The sequence below is a fragment of the Plecotus auritus genome (genome assembly GCF_963455305.1).
Source record: "Plecotus auritus genome assembly, chromosome: 3".
Lineage (NCBI taxonomy): Eukaryota > Metazoa > Chordata > Mammalia > Chiroptera > Vespertilionidae > Plecotus > Plecotus auritus.
In genome coordinates this window covers 25,079,091-25,099,384 of record NC_137772.1, presented here as the reverse complement: position 1 = coordinate 25,099,384, position 20,294 = coordinate 25,079,091, and the positions used below count along the sequence as shown (strand labels likewise).

Here is a 20,294-nt window from a genome sequence, read left to right as displayed (position 1 = left end):
TCCAGATATCATTGCTGACATGTGCACATAAGGAACTGTTGGACATTGAAATTGGGACTCAAACTTTTTTTGTTATTATATGTTTATTTCTAGTCTGCAGAGGCAAGATTTTTTAAAGGAAAGAAATGGGGGGGAAAAATAGATACAGAGGCAAAGAAGCATTGAACAACTTGGCCCTCTTAAGCTTTGTGATAACGGGACACATGCCCCATCGTTTTCAGAGAACTATTGTGAAGACACAAGGGACAGTCTGTCTTCATGCTTTGTAAACTATATGGTATCTCACAAATAAATGTAAAATATTGTTATATAGTCTTGGCCCTTCTGATTGTTAAATAATAATCCTGCCGTTGTCTTCAGAAAAAGAGTGTAATCCGTGTGTAAAAAGTCTGTGCAAAGGTTTAAAGCAAACTACCCAAAACCTTACTCACACTGAGAGCTTTTCCTCTTTAGAAAGGCTTTGCTGTGAGTGTGAATGTGTGTGCGTGTGCATGTGTGTGTGTGTGTGTGTGTGTGTGTGTGTGTGTGTTGAAAACCCCTCCCCCAGTCTGCAAATGCTCCTGAGGGAGTGGGGAGGGCCTGGAGTTTCTGGCTGTCTTTGGAAAGTTGATTTAATAAGGGTTCCAGGAAAACCAGCCTCCCTCCCTCCCTCTCCTTTTTCTTCTCCGGTTTAGGAACTTAAAGACTCAGCTTGTTTCAGATCAGGCTTTGAGGGAGGGGGCGTTGTGTGGATAGACTAAAGCTGGGTCATGGGTGGAGCACCCCTTTAAAAAGATAAACGCCATTCTGAAAGACATTCTGAGCTTGAGGAGGGTTGTGTTTGTGTCTTTTTCTCTTTTTTTAGAGTAAGACTTGGGGAAAAGCAAGTAAAACGTTTGCAAGGCCACTTCTTGCAATTGGGCATGGGGGTCCTGCCCCCTCTTCTGCATAACGTGGTTAAATACCCCAGACTCTGTGGTTGAGGGGACAGTATGAGACTATGCAGTCTCAAAAATACTTGCCTACATGCTTGGAAATCTGCAACTAATAAGCAATTTAATGGGCAGGGGCTTACAGCTCCTCCCACCTCTCCAGATTTGAAGGAGTCTGGTGGCCGGTTGAAGGGGGAGAGGTTACACTTAATGGAAAAGCTGCAGTTTCCAATTCTGGCTGCAAGCCCCCTGGATGCCGTGCGCTACAAAGCAAGGCTTTGTCTTCGTGTTCCGCAGAAACCTGCGACCATGGGGGAGAGGCTGCAAGTGGTACCAGAGACATGGCTCCAGCCTCAAGTTTATGCCCTGGCCACCCCAGGCAACCCCCTCCCCAGGGGTCCCATGGCTGCCTGTGGCCCAAAGAGATATGCATTTCAGCCTATCTGCAGAGGAGCCCTCCAGTAGGTGCTTGAGGCTATCCCACTCCCAGCCTCCGACAGGCGCTGATCCCGCTGGCTGCAGCCCATTGGTGTGGCCCGAGGACCAGGGTCCAGTGGCTCCCCTGGGACACATGCAGGAACGCTCCTCCACCCCACCGCGCGCCCCGACATCATCTCTTCTTGCGAAAAGAACCTGTTTACTTCTGACTCACACACTGTGTGTACGAGAGGAGTTTCTTCACCCCAAGTGGGATTACGTGGAGCAAAAGGTGATGGTGGCTGACCCACTTGAGAACAAGGGCGGTGGATTCAGGACTGAAGAAATCTGCAGGGTGCTGAGCCTCCAGGTTTTCCCAGAGGATCTGCTCTGTCCCACATCCTTCTCCCCAGAGAGGGGTGTCTAGAGTGCTTTTGAAAGAGTGTTTGCAAGTGTTTTGCTGAGCTGAGCAAGGTGGGGGTGGGGCGGCCAGCGCTCAGCATGTGAGAGAATGTGAGGGAGGAGTGCTTGACCAGGCCGGCGAGTGCAGCAAAGCCACTCCAGAGCTGTGTTCTTGGCTCTTGCTTCTGCATTGCTACACCATTAGCTCCACTGATTTTCCACTCTGGCTTTGCCAGCCAGCTCCCCGAAGTCTGTGAGGAGGAATTTCTCAGGGAAGAACAAATGGCTGTCCAGAGCCCTTGCCTTTGGTGGGGGAGGGGAGGGAGCCCAAACAAAGAATCAGGCCAGGATTCTGTCACCCGGATTCTGTGACTACCTGGAGTCTGCAATGGCAGGCAGGAACCCGAGAGAGAGAGAGAGAGAGAGAGAGAGAGAGAGAGAGAGAGAGAGAGAGAGAGAGAGACCGACCGAGAGACCTCGTTTTGGCGTGGCCCTAGCACAGAGGTGGGTCATCAGGGCTCAGCCAGGGTGCTTGCTCTGGTCCAGCAGAAGCAGTGAGTGATGGCTTGTGTCTGGGGTGCTGACGGATGGCCTTGGGAGAAGGGAGTCCTAGGGAGTCATTATCCCGGGAGGGCGAGGTCCAGGGTCAGAGAGCCTGACCAGCAGCTGCGCCCTGTTTTTACAGTGCCTTGTTCCTCTGGGGCCGCTGGGGACTCCAGCTCACCCTGTAGACACCACCTCTGCCTCTTCCTTCCTTCCCTAAAGCCTGGAAATGAGACAACTGTTTCCCTGCTGACTGGGGAAAGTCCAGCTGCTCTGAAGCTCCTGGCCTCCCCAGTCCAGCTGCCCAGGCCTCCCTGTTCATTCTGGAGTCTGATTGCAAACATTCTCTTCTCTCTACCTCCTACCTCCCATGCCAGGCCCCAAGTGATTGAGCTAAAAGTTAACTGCTCTACCTGAGTTCCTAAGGACCTGGAGTAAATCCCAAACTGTCCTCTTAGAAGAAGCCTTAGGGTGCTCCTGAACTTGGGGGGAGGGGAGTGCTCTGACTTCCAGCTGGTGATGGCCAAGAAGAGGAGCAATTGCCTGAAGCCCCCCAAGGTAGGTTTGTTGCCTCTTAGACATTGCGCTCCTGCCCTCAGAGTTCCCCTCTTATTTCTTGGTTCATGCAGACTCTTACCTTTCCACTGGCCAAATGAGGTGGCCACTGCCTGCATTTAAAGGGTTTGTGGTCCTAACCAATTTGGCTCAGTGGATAGAGTGTCGGCCTGTGGACTGAAGGGTCCCAGGTTCAATTCCAGTCAAGGGCACATGCCCAGGTTGCAGGTTCAATCCCCAGTTAGGGGATGTGCAGGAGGCAGCAGATCAATGATTCTCTCTCATCATTGATGTTTCTATCTCTCTCCCTCTCCCTTTCTCTCTGAAATCAATAAAAATATATTTTAAAAAGATAAAGGGTTTGTGCCCTGCTCTACCTAGTGTGCCTCAGTTGTTTGGAGCATCATCCCATGTACCAGAAGTGACAGGTTTGATTCCCGGTCAGGGCACATACCCAAGTTGTGTGTTCGATTCACATTCAGGGCACATACAGGAGGCAGCCGATCTATGTTGATGTTTCTCTCTCAAATCAATAAAAATATATCATCAGATGAGGATTTTTTAAAATAATAATAAAAATAAAGGGTTTGTGCCCTGTAAACTGGGGAATGCTGGGGTGAGGGGTCTGTCCAGTGAGATCAGGCACGGAGAAAGATTGGCTCCTGCAGAGCTTGAAACTCAATGCTCCTTTCTCATCCCACATGTTGTGGTGTGGCTGAGCCTCCTGGGATGGGTTGTGTAAAGGGAGGTGAATGTTGGGGCAGCAGACCCTGCCATTTGAGTGAATGCCACTGTGTTTCCCAGGCCTTGGATGTGTAGACCCATTGAACCTCTCAAGGGTCAAGGAGTTCAGCAAAGTGTGGACTTCAGTGGTTGTGAGCTGGACAAGGAAAGAGATTAAAAACCAGCAACACTGAAGTTTCAATTCTTAATCAACAAAGAAAGTTGAATTTCGCGAGACCTAGCCCCTGGCTAATGGTCCTTTCTTTTTTCATTCACTGGCTAACCCAACTCTTCCTTTTTCCTTTTTGAATGCAACATACACATTCCTACCTAACCATTACTTAACCTGGTCCCTTGCTGGAAGTGACCATCTCTATCCTTTGATCCTTTCACTTTTTTGGTAATTCCCATTCTTAGCTTAAGGTTTAACTTGGGTTTAGCCTAAGGCTGTGGTAGGCAAACTGCGGCTCGCGAGCCACATGCGGCTCTTTGGCCCCTTGAGTGTGGCTCTTCCACAAAATACCACGGCCTGGGCGAGTTTATTTTGAAGAAGTGGTGTTAGAAGAAGTTTAAGTTTAAAAAATTTGGCTCTCAAAAGAAATTTCAATAGTTGTACTGTTGATATTTGGCTCTGTTGACTAATGAGTTTGCAGACCACTGGCCTAAGGCATAGTTTAGGGCCATCTCCTTGAAGCCTTCCTTTGTCTCCAAACTAATCATTTCTTTTTTCCCCTTTCTGTTTAACTTTACTCTGCTTTACAGTATATGTAGTTTTTAACAGAGCTGTTTCCTCCACTTAGAGTAATCAGAAAGAATACTTTTATTGCTCTGTTAAAACATGGACATTTTGATATATAATCTAGGGTCATTAGAGGAAATTCAGAAAATACTGATTTAAAAAGAAAAACTCATTCTTATCATCCAAAAATAATCACTGCTGTGAATATTCCTTTAGACCAGGAGTGGGGAATGTCTGGCTCGAGGGCCGTATAAGGCCCACAAAATCATTTGGTCTGACCCTGCCTAGGCATTAAGGGTGAGTTAATTAAATGTTTAACCAAATACAGCAGGCTAATTTTTAAGTTGAAAATTTTGTATGGCTTGGGAATGATGTTATAAAATATATAAATGGCCCTTAGCAGAAAAAAAGTCCCCCACCCCTGCTTTAGACTATTTTTTCTTGCATTTATACAAATGTAACTTTTCAACAATGGGTTTATATGCTTGTTTGTTAAGCACATATTTATTGCAGAGAAAAATTTTTCATCATGCTTAATAACCACGTATAACTCCATTGTATGGTTGTGCAACGTTTATTTACTTACCAGTCCTCTACTGCTGGGTGTTTAGGTTATTTTCAATATTTTCACTTAAGTGAATAGACTTTTACAAATAAAATTTGTTTATGTATCCAAGGATACTTACATTTCGAAATTGTTGATTACATAGTGCCAAATTGCCCTTAAAAGCCCTGCCCTTGTTGCTCAGTGGTTAGAGTGTTGCCCATGCATCCAGGAGTTTCAGTCCCCAGTCAAGGGTACATACCTGGGTTACAGGTTCGATCCCTGGTGCCAGTCTAGGTGCATTCAGGAGGCAAGCAATCAATGTGTCTCTGTCTCTTTCACATTGAGGTTGTTCTCTCCCCCTGCCCCCCTCACCCCTACCTCTCTGTCTCCCTCCCTTCCACTCTAAAATCAATGGAAAAATATCCTCCAGGCCCTAGCTGGTTTGACTCAGTAGATAGAGCATTGGCCTGTACACTGATGGGTCCCAGGTTCGATTCTGGTCCAGGGCACATGCCTGGATTTCCGGGTGGATCCTCAGTGGGTGGAGTGCAGGAGTGGGTGGAATGATTCTCTCTCATCATTGATGTTTCTATCTCTCTTTGCCTCTCCCTTCCTCTCTGAAATCAATAAAAATATATTTTTTACAAAACGAAAAAAAGAAAAATATCCTCGGGTGAGGACCAACGACAACAAAAAAATTGCCCTAAAAAAGTTATACAGTAAAGAAAGGTATTTTACAATAATAATTAATAAATACTACTTATTGCATCTTTACAACCTGCATGCTTTACATTTCTGTATCTTTGCACTGATCCCATAGCCATAGGTTTATTCCCATAATCGGAAAAGGACAAGGAGTTAAGTAACTTGTTTAAGGTAATATAGTTGGTGCAAAGGTAGAACTGGGATTCAGACTCAGGTAGCTCTGATTCCAGTGTTTTTTTCCAGTCCATTACATTATATCCCTACATTAGACTACGTTTTCCCTAAAACTTTGGGCAGACCAGCACTTCAGTTTAAACATTGCTAGGTCAGTCCCCTTGACCTCACAGGGAGCAGGCTTCACCTCCCTTCCTGGAGCGGTATGTACCTGTGTGGGAGGTTGGGGTAAGGGCCGCTGGAGATGCAGCCATTTCTTGTGTGATGTTCTGCTGTTAACTTCGAAGTGATGCATCGGTCATAGGTCTGTGAGCTGCCCTAATGAAAAGTGGTTTCCTAGCCCAGAATCATCAATAGGAGAAAAACCCCATTGAGGCTGCCTTTTGCACTGTAGCCAAGACCTCCTACATGGAGAAGGTCTAGGGTCAGAGGTCCCCAAAGTGTCAGGTGCTACACCCAGGTTTTCTTGGCGGGTCACACTTATTCTAGAAGGCAGTGGGGTTGCCGGGACACATAAACCACCTAGATTGCTTCTGAAATGGCTGTGGTCCCACGATGTCTGATGGATGGAGGTTCAGAGAGGCTGTACCATTGGCATTGTTTTAAGGCTACCAGTTACTTTTTAAAAAACTGGAAGAAATGCAAAAAATGGGGGAACAAGAAAAATTTTGTTTTTCTTAGGCTTTACATTTAACAAATTAATCGTTTTAAAGATATATATTACAGTGTAGTTGGCCTGGTCATCGAATAATTACAGGATTTTAAAAGTACATATTAGCTTATGGTATACTATCTGAAGTGTGTGCCCAGGAATAAAACAAGGATTTACGGGAGTTGTTCGGTAAATGTCTTCTTCCAGGTCTGTCCGTAACTATCTGGGTAAACTTTTCGGGGAGAAACATCAAGAGTCTTGGAGGCCCCTCTTGAATGGGAAGCCCAGAACAAATGCCATCATCCCTCCGCCTAGCCTCGCCATGGGTTAGGGCGGCCAGCCCTGGCAGCGTTACTCTTAGGAGACTTACGCAAATACAATAAGTGACTCATTTACAAAGTGTCATCCAAAGACTACATCAAATAAGGACATAAACCCAGGTTATAAGAACATATGAAAACACAGAGAGGGCCTCTTTCCTTAAGTGAAATGACAAATTAACCATTATTTGTGGGCTCTGATGAGGTGTCTGTGTGTGTCTGTGTGTGTGTGTGTATGTGTATGTGTGTACGTGTGCATAAGCCATGTAGGAAAGGTTTTGTTTTGTCTTTTATTCACTACAGCACCTTAGAATAATTTATTGTTTAATATATATTAACTAATACTTTTTGAATAAATGAATTCATGCATGAACACACAGTTAAGTGATCATTTTCTTTTTTTAAAAGTACCTAAATTTTCTAGTTGTGAAAAGGAAAAGATAGGAATAAAATCCTTTTCAATAGGAAGGTAAGGGAAATAGGTGATAACTAGTTATTGCTACCACATATTGAGCTCATATTATCCAGTGCAGTGATTCTCAGATTTGCTTTTTAAAGCTTTTATTTTTTTATTTTTTTATTAATTTCTTTATTGATTAAGGTATCACGATTCTCAGATTTTCACTGCACAGACCTCACTAGGCCGGCTTGTTAAAACCCATGGGTGTGTTCCTTCCCAGAGCTCTTGAATCTGAAGCGGGACCCCGAGCTTGAGGGTTTTAACAAGTTCCTAGAGAATGCGTATGCTACCCATCCAGGGGCCACACGTTGAGAATCTCTGATGCAATTAATTCTCCCCCGAAAAACATCTATAAGGTAGATGTTATTTCCACTTATCAGTTTTAGGAAACTGACTCAGAGAGAGTGCTCCAACAAAAGCTTGCCGAGGTTAAGCAGCAAATAAGTCAATCTCTGAACTCCTGTGCTGGGGAGAGATGAGGCAAGTGGAAAGTCTGAGAGCTGAGGAAGAGAAATACAACAATAGGTAGGGAGGGAGAGGGGAAAGGTAGAAGAAGGCTAAGTCGGTTAGCCCGGGGGTATTGAGGAGGGAGGGAGGACAGAGTGGGAAGGTGGTCTAAAGCTTTCCTTGGAAAGTAGGAGACCCTCTTCCTGGAGCTTTAAGTCAATTATCACAGCCTTTGGAATGCTGATCAGCTCTCCAGCCGGTTAGAAAGAGTCCAATTGCATTCAGAAATCTCTGCTCATTTATTGTCAACCTTCAGAGTTTACATTTGGAATTAAGGTTTATTTTCCTTAGGTTTTAGGAATTAGCTTTTGAACCTTAGAAGAGTCAGGTTCCTTGACTAACTACTGAATGAAGTTCTCCCTTCGGCCTTCAAAACTTTTATCAATGTTATCTGAGCAATCAAGGCTGTATTACTGCCTGAAGGGTACATTTGGAGGCTGCACTTATTTTATGCCTGCCCTTCACTATCCTCAGACTCCAAATCCATTTTGAAAATTTATTTACCTTGCCAGGTCTCCGTGAAATAAATCCTTCTAGAATAACTGGGCTCCGGCATTCTGCCAGGCACAGCCTCTTGGCCACTCCATATTTTCCATCCTAAAGCTTCTGGTAAGAACGGGCCAGAGAGAAGAGATGAAGAGAAATATTTATTGAAGGTGCTGATGTCTGGAGCTCTGTGAACAAAACAGAACCCCCTCTTGCCTTCCTTCACACCCAAGGGAGCTTTGTGCTAGGTGGGGGTAGGAGGGGGCAGCGGTGAGTTATGCTCAACTCGCAAGGCCCAGCTGAAAGTTGGAATGTTGGCTAGCGCTGGAGCTTGTCAGGTCCATCAGCCTTTCCATGTCACACTTGAGGCCTGAGTGTGGGGGGCGGGGGGACTTGCCTGGGGCCACACAGGCAGTGATGGCACCAGTCATCTCAGTGATTTCTACTCAGATGCCCTTTCTGCTGCACCCAGCCAGTTATAACCACCTGTGGCCAAGCAGAGTTTGGAACTAAGGATTTCAAACGAGGCTCTCATGCTCATCCCTCAGGTCCTTGCCATCCTGCAATTCTGTGGGACAGACCAGTCATCCCAGATTTTTAAATGTCATGGGCCAAAGTGTCCCTCCTCCTATATTTTAGAAACTACATCGGGTTGACAACTTATTTTGCCAAGTAAAAACCTGTTTTAAAAACCAACACTACCACTGCCACTTTTTTATTGTGATAAAATATACATTACATAAAATTGACTGTTTTCACCCTTTTCAAGTGTACAGATATGTGGCGTGAGCACATTGCATTGCTGTGCAGCCATCACTCCAGATGGTTTGTTCACCTTCCCAACCAGCTCTTCCCCCTACCCCTTGCCCAGTCCTGGCCACCACCAGTCCACACCTTTCATTTTCAAAGGATGTTTAGCACCTTTATTCTCATAATGTAAAAGACAAAGGGCATTTCTTTAACATTGAGCCCACTCCTTTCCCCGCTGCAGTGGGCAGTGACCCTTCTTACACAGAGCTCTGTGACCAGACCCTCCATGGCATTGATGGGATCCGATTGGGAGAGAAGACGGCAGGCGCCTTGGGGTGCTGAGAGCCCCGGTGAATTGTGCTCTCATGCACCCATTTTTGTTTTGGGGGGCTAAAAGGCAAATTCTGACACAGCTGAAGCCTCTACTAATTCATCAGCAAGTTTAGGGAGCAGCAACTTTTTCCTGCCCAGCTGCTAGTTGTGTTTCTTTCCCCAAACTATCTCTGCTGGGCGTGGGGGAGGGGACGCCCTCCATCAGAGAGGCCCTCGTAGGGGGTGGGGTGGGGGGAAGGCAATACATTCCTCTTCTTTAAGGAACCTGACTGGACTTTAAGGTTAGAGCACAGCGGAGTGCGAGCTGCAGGGTTACCTTTTCCTCGTTGATTCATCTCACTCCCCTCCCTCCCCCACGCTTAATGATCTTTCCATTACAGAACCCAGACCAGGAAGTGCATGACAGGTCGCAGCTGCAGACACATGGCTGGGAGGCCTGGGCTCTCGGCCAGTGGTGGGAGGGTCTGCGGAGGGTCTGCACTCCGCTCTAGCAGCAGGACCATATACATACACACACACAGCATGCACACACGTGCACACAATACACACGCGCATGCATGCACACCCTTCAGCTGCTTGTCCAGCTTTTCCCTTACAACTTGGTGGAAGGTGTTTTTACTTCTGTGTTGTAACAGTTAGCTGGTGGCCAGCTGTACTTTTGATTTGACTTTAGGATGTGATTTTTAATAAAGGCAGGAGAAGACCCCCTAAATTTCAGCCTATACAAGTGGCCCGTACTGGGCTTGGGGTTCTTCTGGGGGAGTTTTCATTGATGAACAGAGGTGCTCTGGCTTCTTTTTCCAAAACAGGACCCGCCTACGTGGCTTTAGAAGCTCACAAGTGTCCAGGGGAGTTGTTGGGCACAGTCTTAATGCCTCCTAAAATCCATTTTCCTCGTCAGGATTCTGTCTGTAAATGCCAGGTTCAGTAGTACATGTTTTGGGGGGAGAGGTCTAGATGCAAGGGCATGAACTTTGCAAACATGAAGCCCTGGGTTCGAATCACAGTGAATGAGTAGAGCCACCTTCATTCTTGTGTTGATTGGGGACAGCTCCTTCCACATACAAGTTTGCTCAGGAAATGTTAATTTACCCTAAACTGTGTCCTAGGGGGCAGTTGTCACACAGGAGTTTCTGTCTCCACCACCAGCTGTGTTGTTGGCTTTCTTCCCTGAATCTGCCAGGCCAATTCCTCTGGTGCCAACTGTGAGGTGGTGACACAAACTTCTAGGAACTGTGAGCTCAGACCCTTCCCCTAACTGTAGGGCATCCGCCTTTGCCTCTACCGTTGCTCTCCCTGGGCCAGAGGGTTCTACACCTCCTGCGCGTCTCCAGTGGACTTTCCTCTCCCCAGGGCACCTCTTTCTTCCTGGGAAGGAGGGAAGCAAAGTGTACTGGAAATCCTTTCGGGAAATGGATGTAGAAGAGGTTTTTATTCCGGATCTGTGGGTAGTGCGTCAGTAAATAGTTGGGGTGAAAGCTTTTGCTGGGGAGAAAGGAAGAAGGGGGATTTCTTTTAAAACAACTCCTGGGCACATTCCTTTGTTAATCACTTAATTACAGTCTTTGTCCCCAGCGTGCTAGCGCTCTCCCCACAGTGGGAGGTAGGGAGAGGTGGGGGACACCACCCCTAGTTGGGAAAACAGTATGCTATGAAGGTATGAAGGAGGCCTCAGGTGGAACCCAGCACAGGGACTTGAACCCAGGCTCCATCTGACGCTATGTTACCCCTCGCAACATCTGTTTGAAGGTTCACACCAAACTCTCTGGGCCCCAGCTACCTTCCGCCTGGGTCTCCTGAGTGGGGTTCTGCGTGCCTGGGCCTCCTCTTGCCCAACTACTGGGGAGCTGTATTTGGGGGGTCGTGCAGTGGCGCGGGGCCCCGGCTGCAGCTTTGGCCCTCGCAGGTGGCTCTGCACTAAATTACAGTGATGAGGTGGGACACACAAAAGACTGAAATCTTTTTTTAATAAAGACAAAACAAAACGCCGGCCCCAAGCCTCTGGGCTGCTGAATGGCGATGGCTTCCTGTCAGGATTAGCCGGGCTGCCTGGGCATGTGTGCACTGCTTTCTCCTCAGGAAATACCTTTAGTAAGCCCCGGTGGGGTCCCCATGGCAACACGTGAGGGGACCTGCTGACAGAGGCCATTCAGCCCGCCATTGTTCCTCAGCCCCTTTGTCGGGAGCTGTATTGCTGCCCCTCTGGCAAACACAGCAGTTTGCAGTTTTGTGGGGCTGAATGTGGAGTTTTTACATTTTAATGGGCTCTTCTGGCTGTGGCCCATTTGCATGCAGAAAGGTCCTTCTTACTTTTTTTTCCCTTTTTCTATTAAAGAAAACAACACACCCTACACTCCAAATCCCCTGGGTGGGGACGGGTGCGGGCTGCTGGATCAGGGTGTCAGGTCCCGCTAATTGATTTGGTGTTCCTGTCTCCCACGCTCCCCATGTCCTCAGCTTTCCCTGTATCTTGGGGACCTCATGAATTCAGGGCATCCTGTATCTTTAGGGCATCCTCTCTGTACCCCAAGCCTTGTAAGATAATAGTTGTTCCCGGGATTTTGGTGAGATCCCCCCTCTGGCCTGGCCTTGTCAGACCAAAGTAAGTTTTCAGTTCCATTTCAAAGCCAAAATAACATAATAAAAAACCTTCGCAGAGGTCTCCCAGAGCCCCGCTGGGCTGTTCTGTGTTTCTTTTAAGTTTGCTTTCAAAGCCACCCCTAGTTCCTCCCCCACCCACAATTGCCCCCTCATTTATCTCTGGAGAGTTTGTGCCAAGACTGTAAACATTCCTGGACCACCAGTCCCCCCGCGTTACTTGAAGAGGATGGCGTTCTCCCTTAATTTTCTTAACCCAGAAATCCAAAATCAAAAGGATTTCAAAGGGATGACAGAAATTGCGACCCTGAAACATCATTCCTGGATTTTGCTGGGGGCTGAGTATTCAGGCCCTGCCAACTTTGGAGTGTGGAATGTAGAGACACGCTCCTGACTTAGAGTGTAGATAAGACACACAATGTCCATGGACTAACCCACAGCCAAGCAGAATGAATAAGCACAAGATAAAGCCATGAAAATGCGTAAATCATATTAAAAATGAGATGAATGTAGTTGGGGACGTCTTAGGGAAGTGATGGAGCAATAGGAGGAGAAAGACATTCTAGTGGAAGCGAAGTCCTTTGGGTGGGAGAAAGCAAAATAAAAGGGGCAGTGAAGGCATTGGCTTGGCTGGAGAGGTGGGACCTGGAGACTGGACAGCTGCGGTGGGGGAAGGGAGGTAGTCAGAAGCTCCAGATTCTGGAGGAGGAGGAAACGGGCTCTCAGGAGTGTGAGGGGATGCGATGCAGAGTGCTGTGCTGAGTGGTGGGTCTGAGGACGTGTGATCAGGAGAGCTGGCCCCAGGGGACGGTTGATGAGCCCCTTTGCCTAATGTTCTTAATCTTCTCAGTGGAGTCAGGCAGGGGTCATCAGAGGTCATCAACTCAGCTGTAAACTAATCAAGGGTGAGGGGCTTGGGACATGGCAGGGTATCAGGTGACTGATCCAAGATTGAACCAGGGACACAGGGAGGGAAGGAGGAGCTGTGCTGTCTACCTGTGGCCAAGGCAGAGCTGTAAGTACCTGAGTGGTCACCTTGCTGTCCCGTGTGCTGCATGAGAGTGAGGTGCTATGGAGGGGCCCGGAACCAGCATCTAGAGCCAATGCTCTCCCCTTTTGTGGCTTTGGGAGAAGTTCCTCATACCCTCCATTGTCTCGTGTTTGAATGGGAATGAACAAAAATAACAGGAACATGAATTAACATGCCTTGTAGAGTACCAAGTGTCATACCAAAACAGGGCATTGTTACTAGTCTGCCACTGTCACACTGCGCTCCCTCTCCCCCTATTTCCTCACCTGCCAGATGTGCACAGTCCCATCTGCTCAACTTTAAAGGCCTAGAGTGTGGACAGGAGCGTGCTTATATAAGTTAAAAGCCCCAAGTTGTAAGGTCATGGTTGTGGGGCTGAGGAAATTTTGGGAATGAAAAAGGGAGGGTCAGGCCAAAGCAGCCAACTTGAGAATCCCATGTGTGAGCTAAGAGACATTGGTGCCATTAGACAGGGTCAGACGATTGAACAGAAAGGTTTTCAATCTTTTTTCTGAAGTCAAGGATTGCAAAAGACACGGTGAAGGTAGAGGCTGTCTTTCAAAGCGGTGGCCCTGGGATCTGGATTTGTGTGGCTTCTGAGAGCCAGGCCAGCTGGGTTTGAACCACTAGCGGGTGGCCAAGCTAGGTAGGCTGTCTCGGGCACATACTGAACCTCTCTGTGCCTCAGTGTCCACTGTGTAAAATGAGGGTAATAATAGTGTCTACTTCACAGGGTTCGTGTGAGGCTTACATGAGAACTGTGCTCAGCACATAGTAAGTAAGTGGACACATCCAGAGGGTAGAGATAATATAGTATCACCATCATGGAAGTGGTGTGTGGGTTAAATGATAGTCTGGGGTAAGAGCCATCACAGTATATGGGCTATAGTAAGCAAGCTATAAATTATTAGCCAATATTAGTTTTACCATTTTCAGAGTTATTTAAGGATCCCAAACCCAATATATGGGAAGGCACGTGCTAAATTGCAGAGTGCCATGCAAATATATTGCTATTTGTCACTGGTTTCAGGTTAAGTTGTGGGGTTTTGGGGGTGGATAATTTCCAGACCAAACTGGCTGTTAGGGGATCAGGGCTGGTGAAGTGGTATTTCAAAATACATGTTCAGGTATATTTGTCTATGTGGCATGAATGGCCTGCATTCATAGTCTACAGAGAATGTGCTCCCTGGGACTTTTTTAGTGGTTTTATTTGTTTGTTGTTTTTTTTACTATTTTCTACCATGAACCTTCAGTTCCATGCTGGCCATAGAGTCTGACCTCGTGTCCCACCCCGCCTCATCCCAAGGCACTACCCTTCTCATAAGCACCTTACCTTTTCTGTTGCCCTCCAAGTTTTCATCCTCACTCTAAATCATTATTTAATTCCCCTTTTTCCTTACCATTATGTCCATCCTCTGCTGTGAATACCACTGTCTGCCCTGACCACCAATATTTAAGTTCTGTAACCTCAGAGCTTCTACTGGGCTCTTACATTCTTCAGTTGTCTCATGTTGCAGACAAAGTGCCTTATACATATCAAGGTGTATTGTAAATCTGATCACTCTGGGTAGGGCCAGACATAGGTCTGCTGTTCCTTTGCTTAAGCTGTTTCTTCTTACAAGGGCTCACAGAGGCACCTAATTAATGATAGCCATGTTGAAGAAAGTTCCCATCTTCTTGGATTTGGGGGAACTGGGGTCTCATCTCTAAGAATAAAAGGTTTGGGCCTCCTGTGACTTCATTCCCCCGCCCCACATGACACCCGTGGCTGGTAGGAGACACAGAGATTTAGAATCAAGAACTCAGATCTGATCGGATGTACCCAAGGCAGAACTGCCTGCTCGATGACTGTGGCAGGTTTCTGGCTAGTGCTGTCATAGCAAAATGCTGCATCCTGATGGCTTGTTAGAGATGACAAAGCTATGGTATTTTGGAGGAAAGTAGGAAGGGAAAGGGACTTGTGGGGCCCTGTTAACATTTATCATGTTCTTAGACTTGAGAACACCATGCTAGATGCTTCCATGAGGATTATTAAAAAGTGTGGGTCCCCGATCTAGATTCCTTTGAGGGGATAGAGAGACTTCATTAGAGAAGCATGTGGGATTGGTGATTGCTCTATGACTCCCTTTCCCTCACACTGAAGGGGTACCCATCCAGCCTGCACAGCCTTCCATGGGCAAATTGCCATCCGCACTGTCCCAGGAAACCGCCTCAGGGCTAGAGGCTCCTGGGCCTCAGATTCATGCAGCTAAGCAGGAGTCTTTGTTTTCTCCTGTTTTCTGGAGCGTTCTCTAAGGCATTGTCAGCCTTCATCCTCTAAGGATGTTCAAGTCAAGCCTTAGCCCTAACCCTAAACTCCCTGCTGCCAGTGAAGATAATAGTGACTCTGTGTTGTGCGCCTCGAAGCACAATGCACCTTTTTTCCACAGTGCACTTTGAACACATGGCACCTAGAGTCTGTGAGAGCGAATTTGACTCACGCCAAACATTTTCAGCCTCCTACTAGGTCACCATGGAATCCAGATACCAAATATCCTCCAGCTTCCATTCCCCATCTCGTCTCTCAGGAAACAAGACGCACAATGCAAGTGCTTTGGTCTGCCACTTACCTCCCAGTATCCCTGTTGCAATTAATCAGGTTCTCTTAGATTTGGAATGCTGGTTTCAAGTGGCTGAGCAATAAACTGGCTTTCTTTCCTTCATCTTTCATGGCCAGCCTAATAAAGGTGTCAATTAGCTCCTTTCTTGTTAGCTAATATATAACAACAGCATAGCCCTGGACCATCGGTCTTGATCAGAGAAAGGCCAGCTCAGAGGAGATGGAGCCACAGATGCAAGAGCCTTTCAGTGAGGGCATAAATGGGGACACTGGGAAGACCAAAAGAGAATGGAGAGTAGTGACTTGATTGCTGTGGCTACCAGTGAGCAGTGATGCCCTCACATCTGCCACCTTACATAGGGACTCCCTAAGGTCAGGACCTCAGCTCTGGGCAGTGACACAGGTGGGTAAGGCCTGGTAAACCAGTGGTTGGTTACCTTTCCATCATCTCCCAGAAAAAAGTGCATTATCCTTGCTTTGTAAATGGAGACTTTGACATCCAAGAGCACTGTTAGCCATGAAAAAATCCACTGGAGCCCAAAGGCCATAGGATGATCTTTTGGTTCCTCTAAAAATTAGCCTTGGCCAGATGCTAAATTCAATTCAAGACCCATTAGGCACTTCCTATGTTTCTGACTTTGTTGGGCACCGTGGGAAAATTATAATAGTCAATTCTGCTCTGAGTTGCTTACGCTGTTTCTTCAGAGAGGTGAGACATGGACACTTTTGGCAGGAAACAATACACCCAACTATCCATCAATCAGTGAACGAATAAACGAAATGTGGTATGTCCATATAATGAAATATTATTTAGCCGTTAGAAACAGTGAAATACTGAGCCATGCGATAGCACAGAAGAACCTTGAGAACATGCTAAATGAAAGAAGCTGTCACAAAAGACCATACATTGTATGATTTCATTGACATGTAGTATCCAGTATAGGCAAATCTGTAGAGCATATCAGTGGTTGCTTAAACTGGGGGAGGGATAGTGACTGCTAACGGGTACAGGGTTTCTTTTTGGGGTGATAAAAATGTTCTAAAGTTCATTGTGGTAATGGTTGCATAACTGTGGATATACTAAAAAACATTGAATTATACAGGGGTGGGCAGAAGTAGGTTTACAGTTGTGAGTACATGAAACAAGAGTTTATTCTTATATTATTATTTATTAATTATTGTATTATTTGTCAACTACAAACCTACTTTTTCCCACCCTGTATGCTCTAAATGGGTGGATTTTATGGTATATGGATTATATCTCAATAGAGGTGTTTACAAAAGAAACCATACAAGATGCTATGCAATTGAGTGCAATTTTGTTCAGTTCAGAGAGCACCTGTTTTACAGAAAATGAGGGTTGAGACACTAGCACCAACAGAAGGCTTCCTGGATGTCTTTGATGATGCGCTTTGAGTAGGATAGGGTAGGAGGACTAGAGAGATGGCTGACAGGGTTGAGCAGAAGTAAGTTTTGTTGTGGGGGAGAACGCATTCGGTGAAGAGAACAGCCAGACCTGGAGTGGAAGGTAGGGAAAAGAAGGTTGCATGGAGAGGTGGGAACAGATTGTAAGGAACCTTGGGTATCAAGCAGGGCTTTAGGTTTTATCCTATATACACAGTGTAAACTTTTAAAAACGTTTTCATTTATTGATTTTAGAGAGAGAAGGAATGGGGAGGGGGCGGAGAGAGAAACATTGATTTGTCATTCCACTTATTTATGCATTCATTGGTTGCTTCTTACTCTCCTCCTCCCCTCCCCCGGCACACATGTCCAGTCTCCCTCACCTCCCTTTCCCTGGAGCCCCTGTGGTTCACAACTCCCAAGATCTGATAGGACCCTGTCCATACACCCATCCCTCTCACCAACAACTCCACACTCACACTGACAAGAGAGCCTGAACCTTGGCACATTTTTGTGCCCTGACCCACAACCTTGGCATATGGGGACAATGCTCTAACCAACTGAGCTACCCGGCTAGGTCCCCACAATGTAGGATCTTGATGAGGAGTATAATGGACACAGCGCACCAAGGCCTGGAGCATCAGGGTGAGTTTGAACTCCAGAGGCAAGAAAAAGAAAGCAGGTTTGGAGGCTTTTTGTAGATCATGCAGAAGAGGTTTGTTTGCACATCCTGGTTGGGATGAGTGGGAAGTTAGGAATCCAAGCTAGAATCAGCCAGAGCCAGTCTCAGCAGGGCCAGTGTCCCTCTCCTGCTTCCTCTTAGGGACATGCCCGTGTTCTCCTCACTACCTTTTTGTCTCTGGGGCCTGTCAAAATAGGCTGTGATGCCAGCGACTAAGAATTTGAGTTTACTGAGTTTACTGTTTGACCAACGGCTGGTACAGATCACGAGCTGCAAAATGTTTAATCTGTGAGGTCACTGAAGGGAAATGAGATTGGATCAATAGGAGTGTCTGCTGTTTCCTTAAGGGTCAAGTCTGAACTGCTTTTCTTCTACTTTCTTTTGGCAAAACCACAAACCGTTAAAAATGGAAAGAATCACATTTTTTTTAGGACCCACAAAAGCTTATTTTTAATCAGTTGTGTGGTCTGCTCACCTTTGTGGTTGGTGTTCTTCTTGACCCGATTCACAAAAATAAATGATTGCTAACCTAGTGGTTTCCAAACCCTTTCAAAGCAACACCCCCCTTTTGATGACTCAGTATTTACCCAATATTTAAGATAGAGCCCTTGGGTTGCAGCCTTGGCTCCAAAGCCTGCTTTGAGGCCCCACTGAGGAAAATTGCTCCCTGGTGCCACCTGTCTTCTTCGTTCGCAAGGTTTCTAGTGGACACCTGTTTAGCACTTCAGAATGAGTTCTGTAAAATGAGGGTGGTGAAGGAGGAAAGGGAACTTACAAAGGAATGCAATGAAGGGACAGTGTGGCTGTGCATGTGTCATTCTTGCATTATCCAGCAAGCATTTATTGGGCAATTCTTGTGTGCCAGGCGCCATACTACGTGTTGGGGATTTAAAGGTAAATATGACATGTCCCTACCCTCACAACTCAGTTGAGAAAGGGACTTTGCTTCAGTGTGATAGGTGTGATGGGAGGGCCCCTGACCCCAATAGAGTTGGAAAAGGCTTCGGGACAGAGTTACCAGCTGGGCTGAGACCTGGAGGGTGAGTGAACAGAACTAGGTAGAGACATGAGCCCCGCAGGGGGAGGGAGTGTGTGAGGAGTCCCAGGTGTGAGCCTCTGATGGTGAACCAGTGGTGAGAAATAAGGCTTCCCCAAACAGTGGAGACCAAGTCAGGTGGTAGATTTGAGCTGCAACCAGCACCTTTTTGGTGGGGGTGGACACTTGCAGAAGACGCCAGGAGCATACCTGCAGCTCTTGAAAGGAAGTAGAATCTGCATTTCCCCCTGGTTCGTGAAGAGAGGGGTGCTCAGGAGATGGGGAACTGCCCTGCATGGTGGACTCCTAGGTGTGTCTAGCTTCAGGCTCTCTTGTCAGTGTGAGTGTGGAGTTGTTGGTGAGAGGGATGGGTGTATGGACAGGGTCCTATCAGATCTTGGGAGTTGTGAACCACAGGGGCTCCAGGGAAAGGGAGGTGAGGAAGACTAGACATGTGTGCCGGGGGGAGGGGAGGAGGAGAGGAAGGTGGGGGGGCTCAGAGGGGGGCGCCCTGCAGTGGGGAGGAGAAAAGAGCTTTGTGTGCACCAGCTTAGGCTGCCAGCACAAGTGTGGGTTTGGTGGCAGCTGCAGGCCTCCATTCCTAATATAGGCAAAAGCTCCGAGTCCTCTGGCCTGACACCTGTTAGCTAGAGGCTCCCCTGAGCTGACCTCTGCTGGGCTGTCTCTCCCCCGTATTCATCTTATGCATCTGACTCATTGGGGGGCCAGAACCACACCCCCCAATCACTTGAACCAAGAGCGGCCTCGTTGATACATTGCCTTCTCTCAACTTGGGTGGGGTCTGCTAGATGTTTGAGGGTTTGGGGTTTGTTCAACTGTTACTTGGGGAAAGACTGACCTAGCCAAAAGGAAAGGCGGTGTTTCTCTGGGAAGTGGCCATTCTTGGCAGGGAACTGAGTGTGTGGGGAGGGGCCACTCTGGACACAGAGAAGTCCTGGGGAGGGCTGGCTGTGTCCCCCTAGGATGGAGGGAAATGAAATGTGAACCGCTTAATGCTGCTGCAGCTGCTTCCTAACTTTTCCTCTTTCTACCTTTGACCTTTGGAGGAGGGGGGTAGAGAAGAAGAGATGGGGGTTCCCAGGTAGCCAGCCATTTCCTGACTGACCCATATTCCAGTCCCCATCTCCCCAGCTCTGTGGCCCCTGGGATGTGGCAGCTCAGTGCCTCTAGCGTAATTCCCTTTGTCTCTCCCTCCTTCCCTCTCCCTCTCTTCCTCTCCGGTCCCTTGGTTCCTCTTCCCGGCCCCTGTGGTGGCTGCAGCCCAGCCCTGGGGAGCCCCTGTGGAAGTGGAGTCCTTCCTGGTCCACCCTGGTGACCTGCTGCAGCTCCGCTGTCGGCTGCGGGACGATGTCCAGAGCATCAACTGGCTGCGGGACGGGGTACAGCTGGTGGAAAGCAACCGTACCCGCATCACAGGGGAGGAGGTGGAGGTGCGGGATTCTGTGCCCGCTGACTCCGGCCTCTACGCTTGCGTGACCAGCAGCCCCTCGGGCAGCGACACCACCTACTTCTCCGTCAATGTCTCAGGTTGGTAGCCAAGCCCTGCCCTCACCTTCTTCCTGGTTCCCCCCTTCTACCCCTCTCTGCTAGTCTCAGGGGGAGGTGAATCTCCTCCCCTTCCATGACCTGCCCCCCATTCTGCTTCAGAAACTGCTGCCCACTAACATTGCTCCCTGCCCGCGCGTGGCTTAGCTCTCAGA

At 47.6% G+C, this 20,294-nt stretch overlaps 1 protein-coding gene across 4 annotated transcripts in view; it reads left to right on the top strand.

The window, feature by feature from the left end:
- Positions 1-20,294, top strand: part of FGFR1 (fibroblast growth factor receptor 1) — a 47,930-nt gene that overhangs the window by 13,069 nt on the left and 14,567 nt on the right. For 3 of the 4 annotated variants that reach the window (XM_080662237.1, XM_080662236.1, XM_080662235.1), the window contains exon 3: positions 19,855-20,121. The exons of the other annotated variant lie outside the window; for it this stretch is intronic. In XM_080662237.1, the coding sequence (XP_080518363.1) occupies positions 19,855-20,121 (267 nt within the window). The remainder of the gene's footprint in view (positions 1-19,854; positions 20,122-20,294) is intronic. 4 annotated transcript variants of the gene reach the window in all.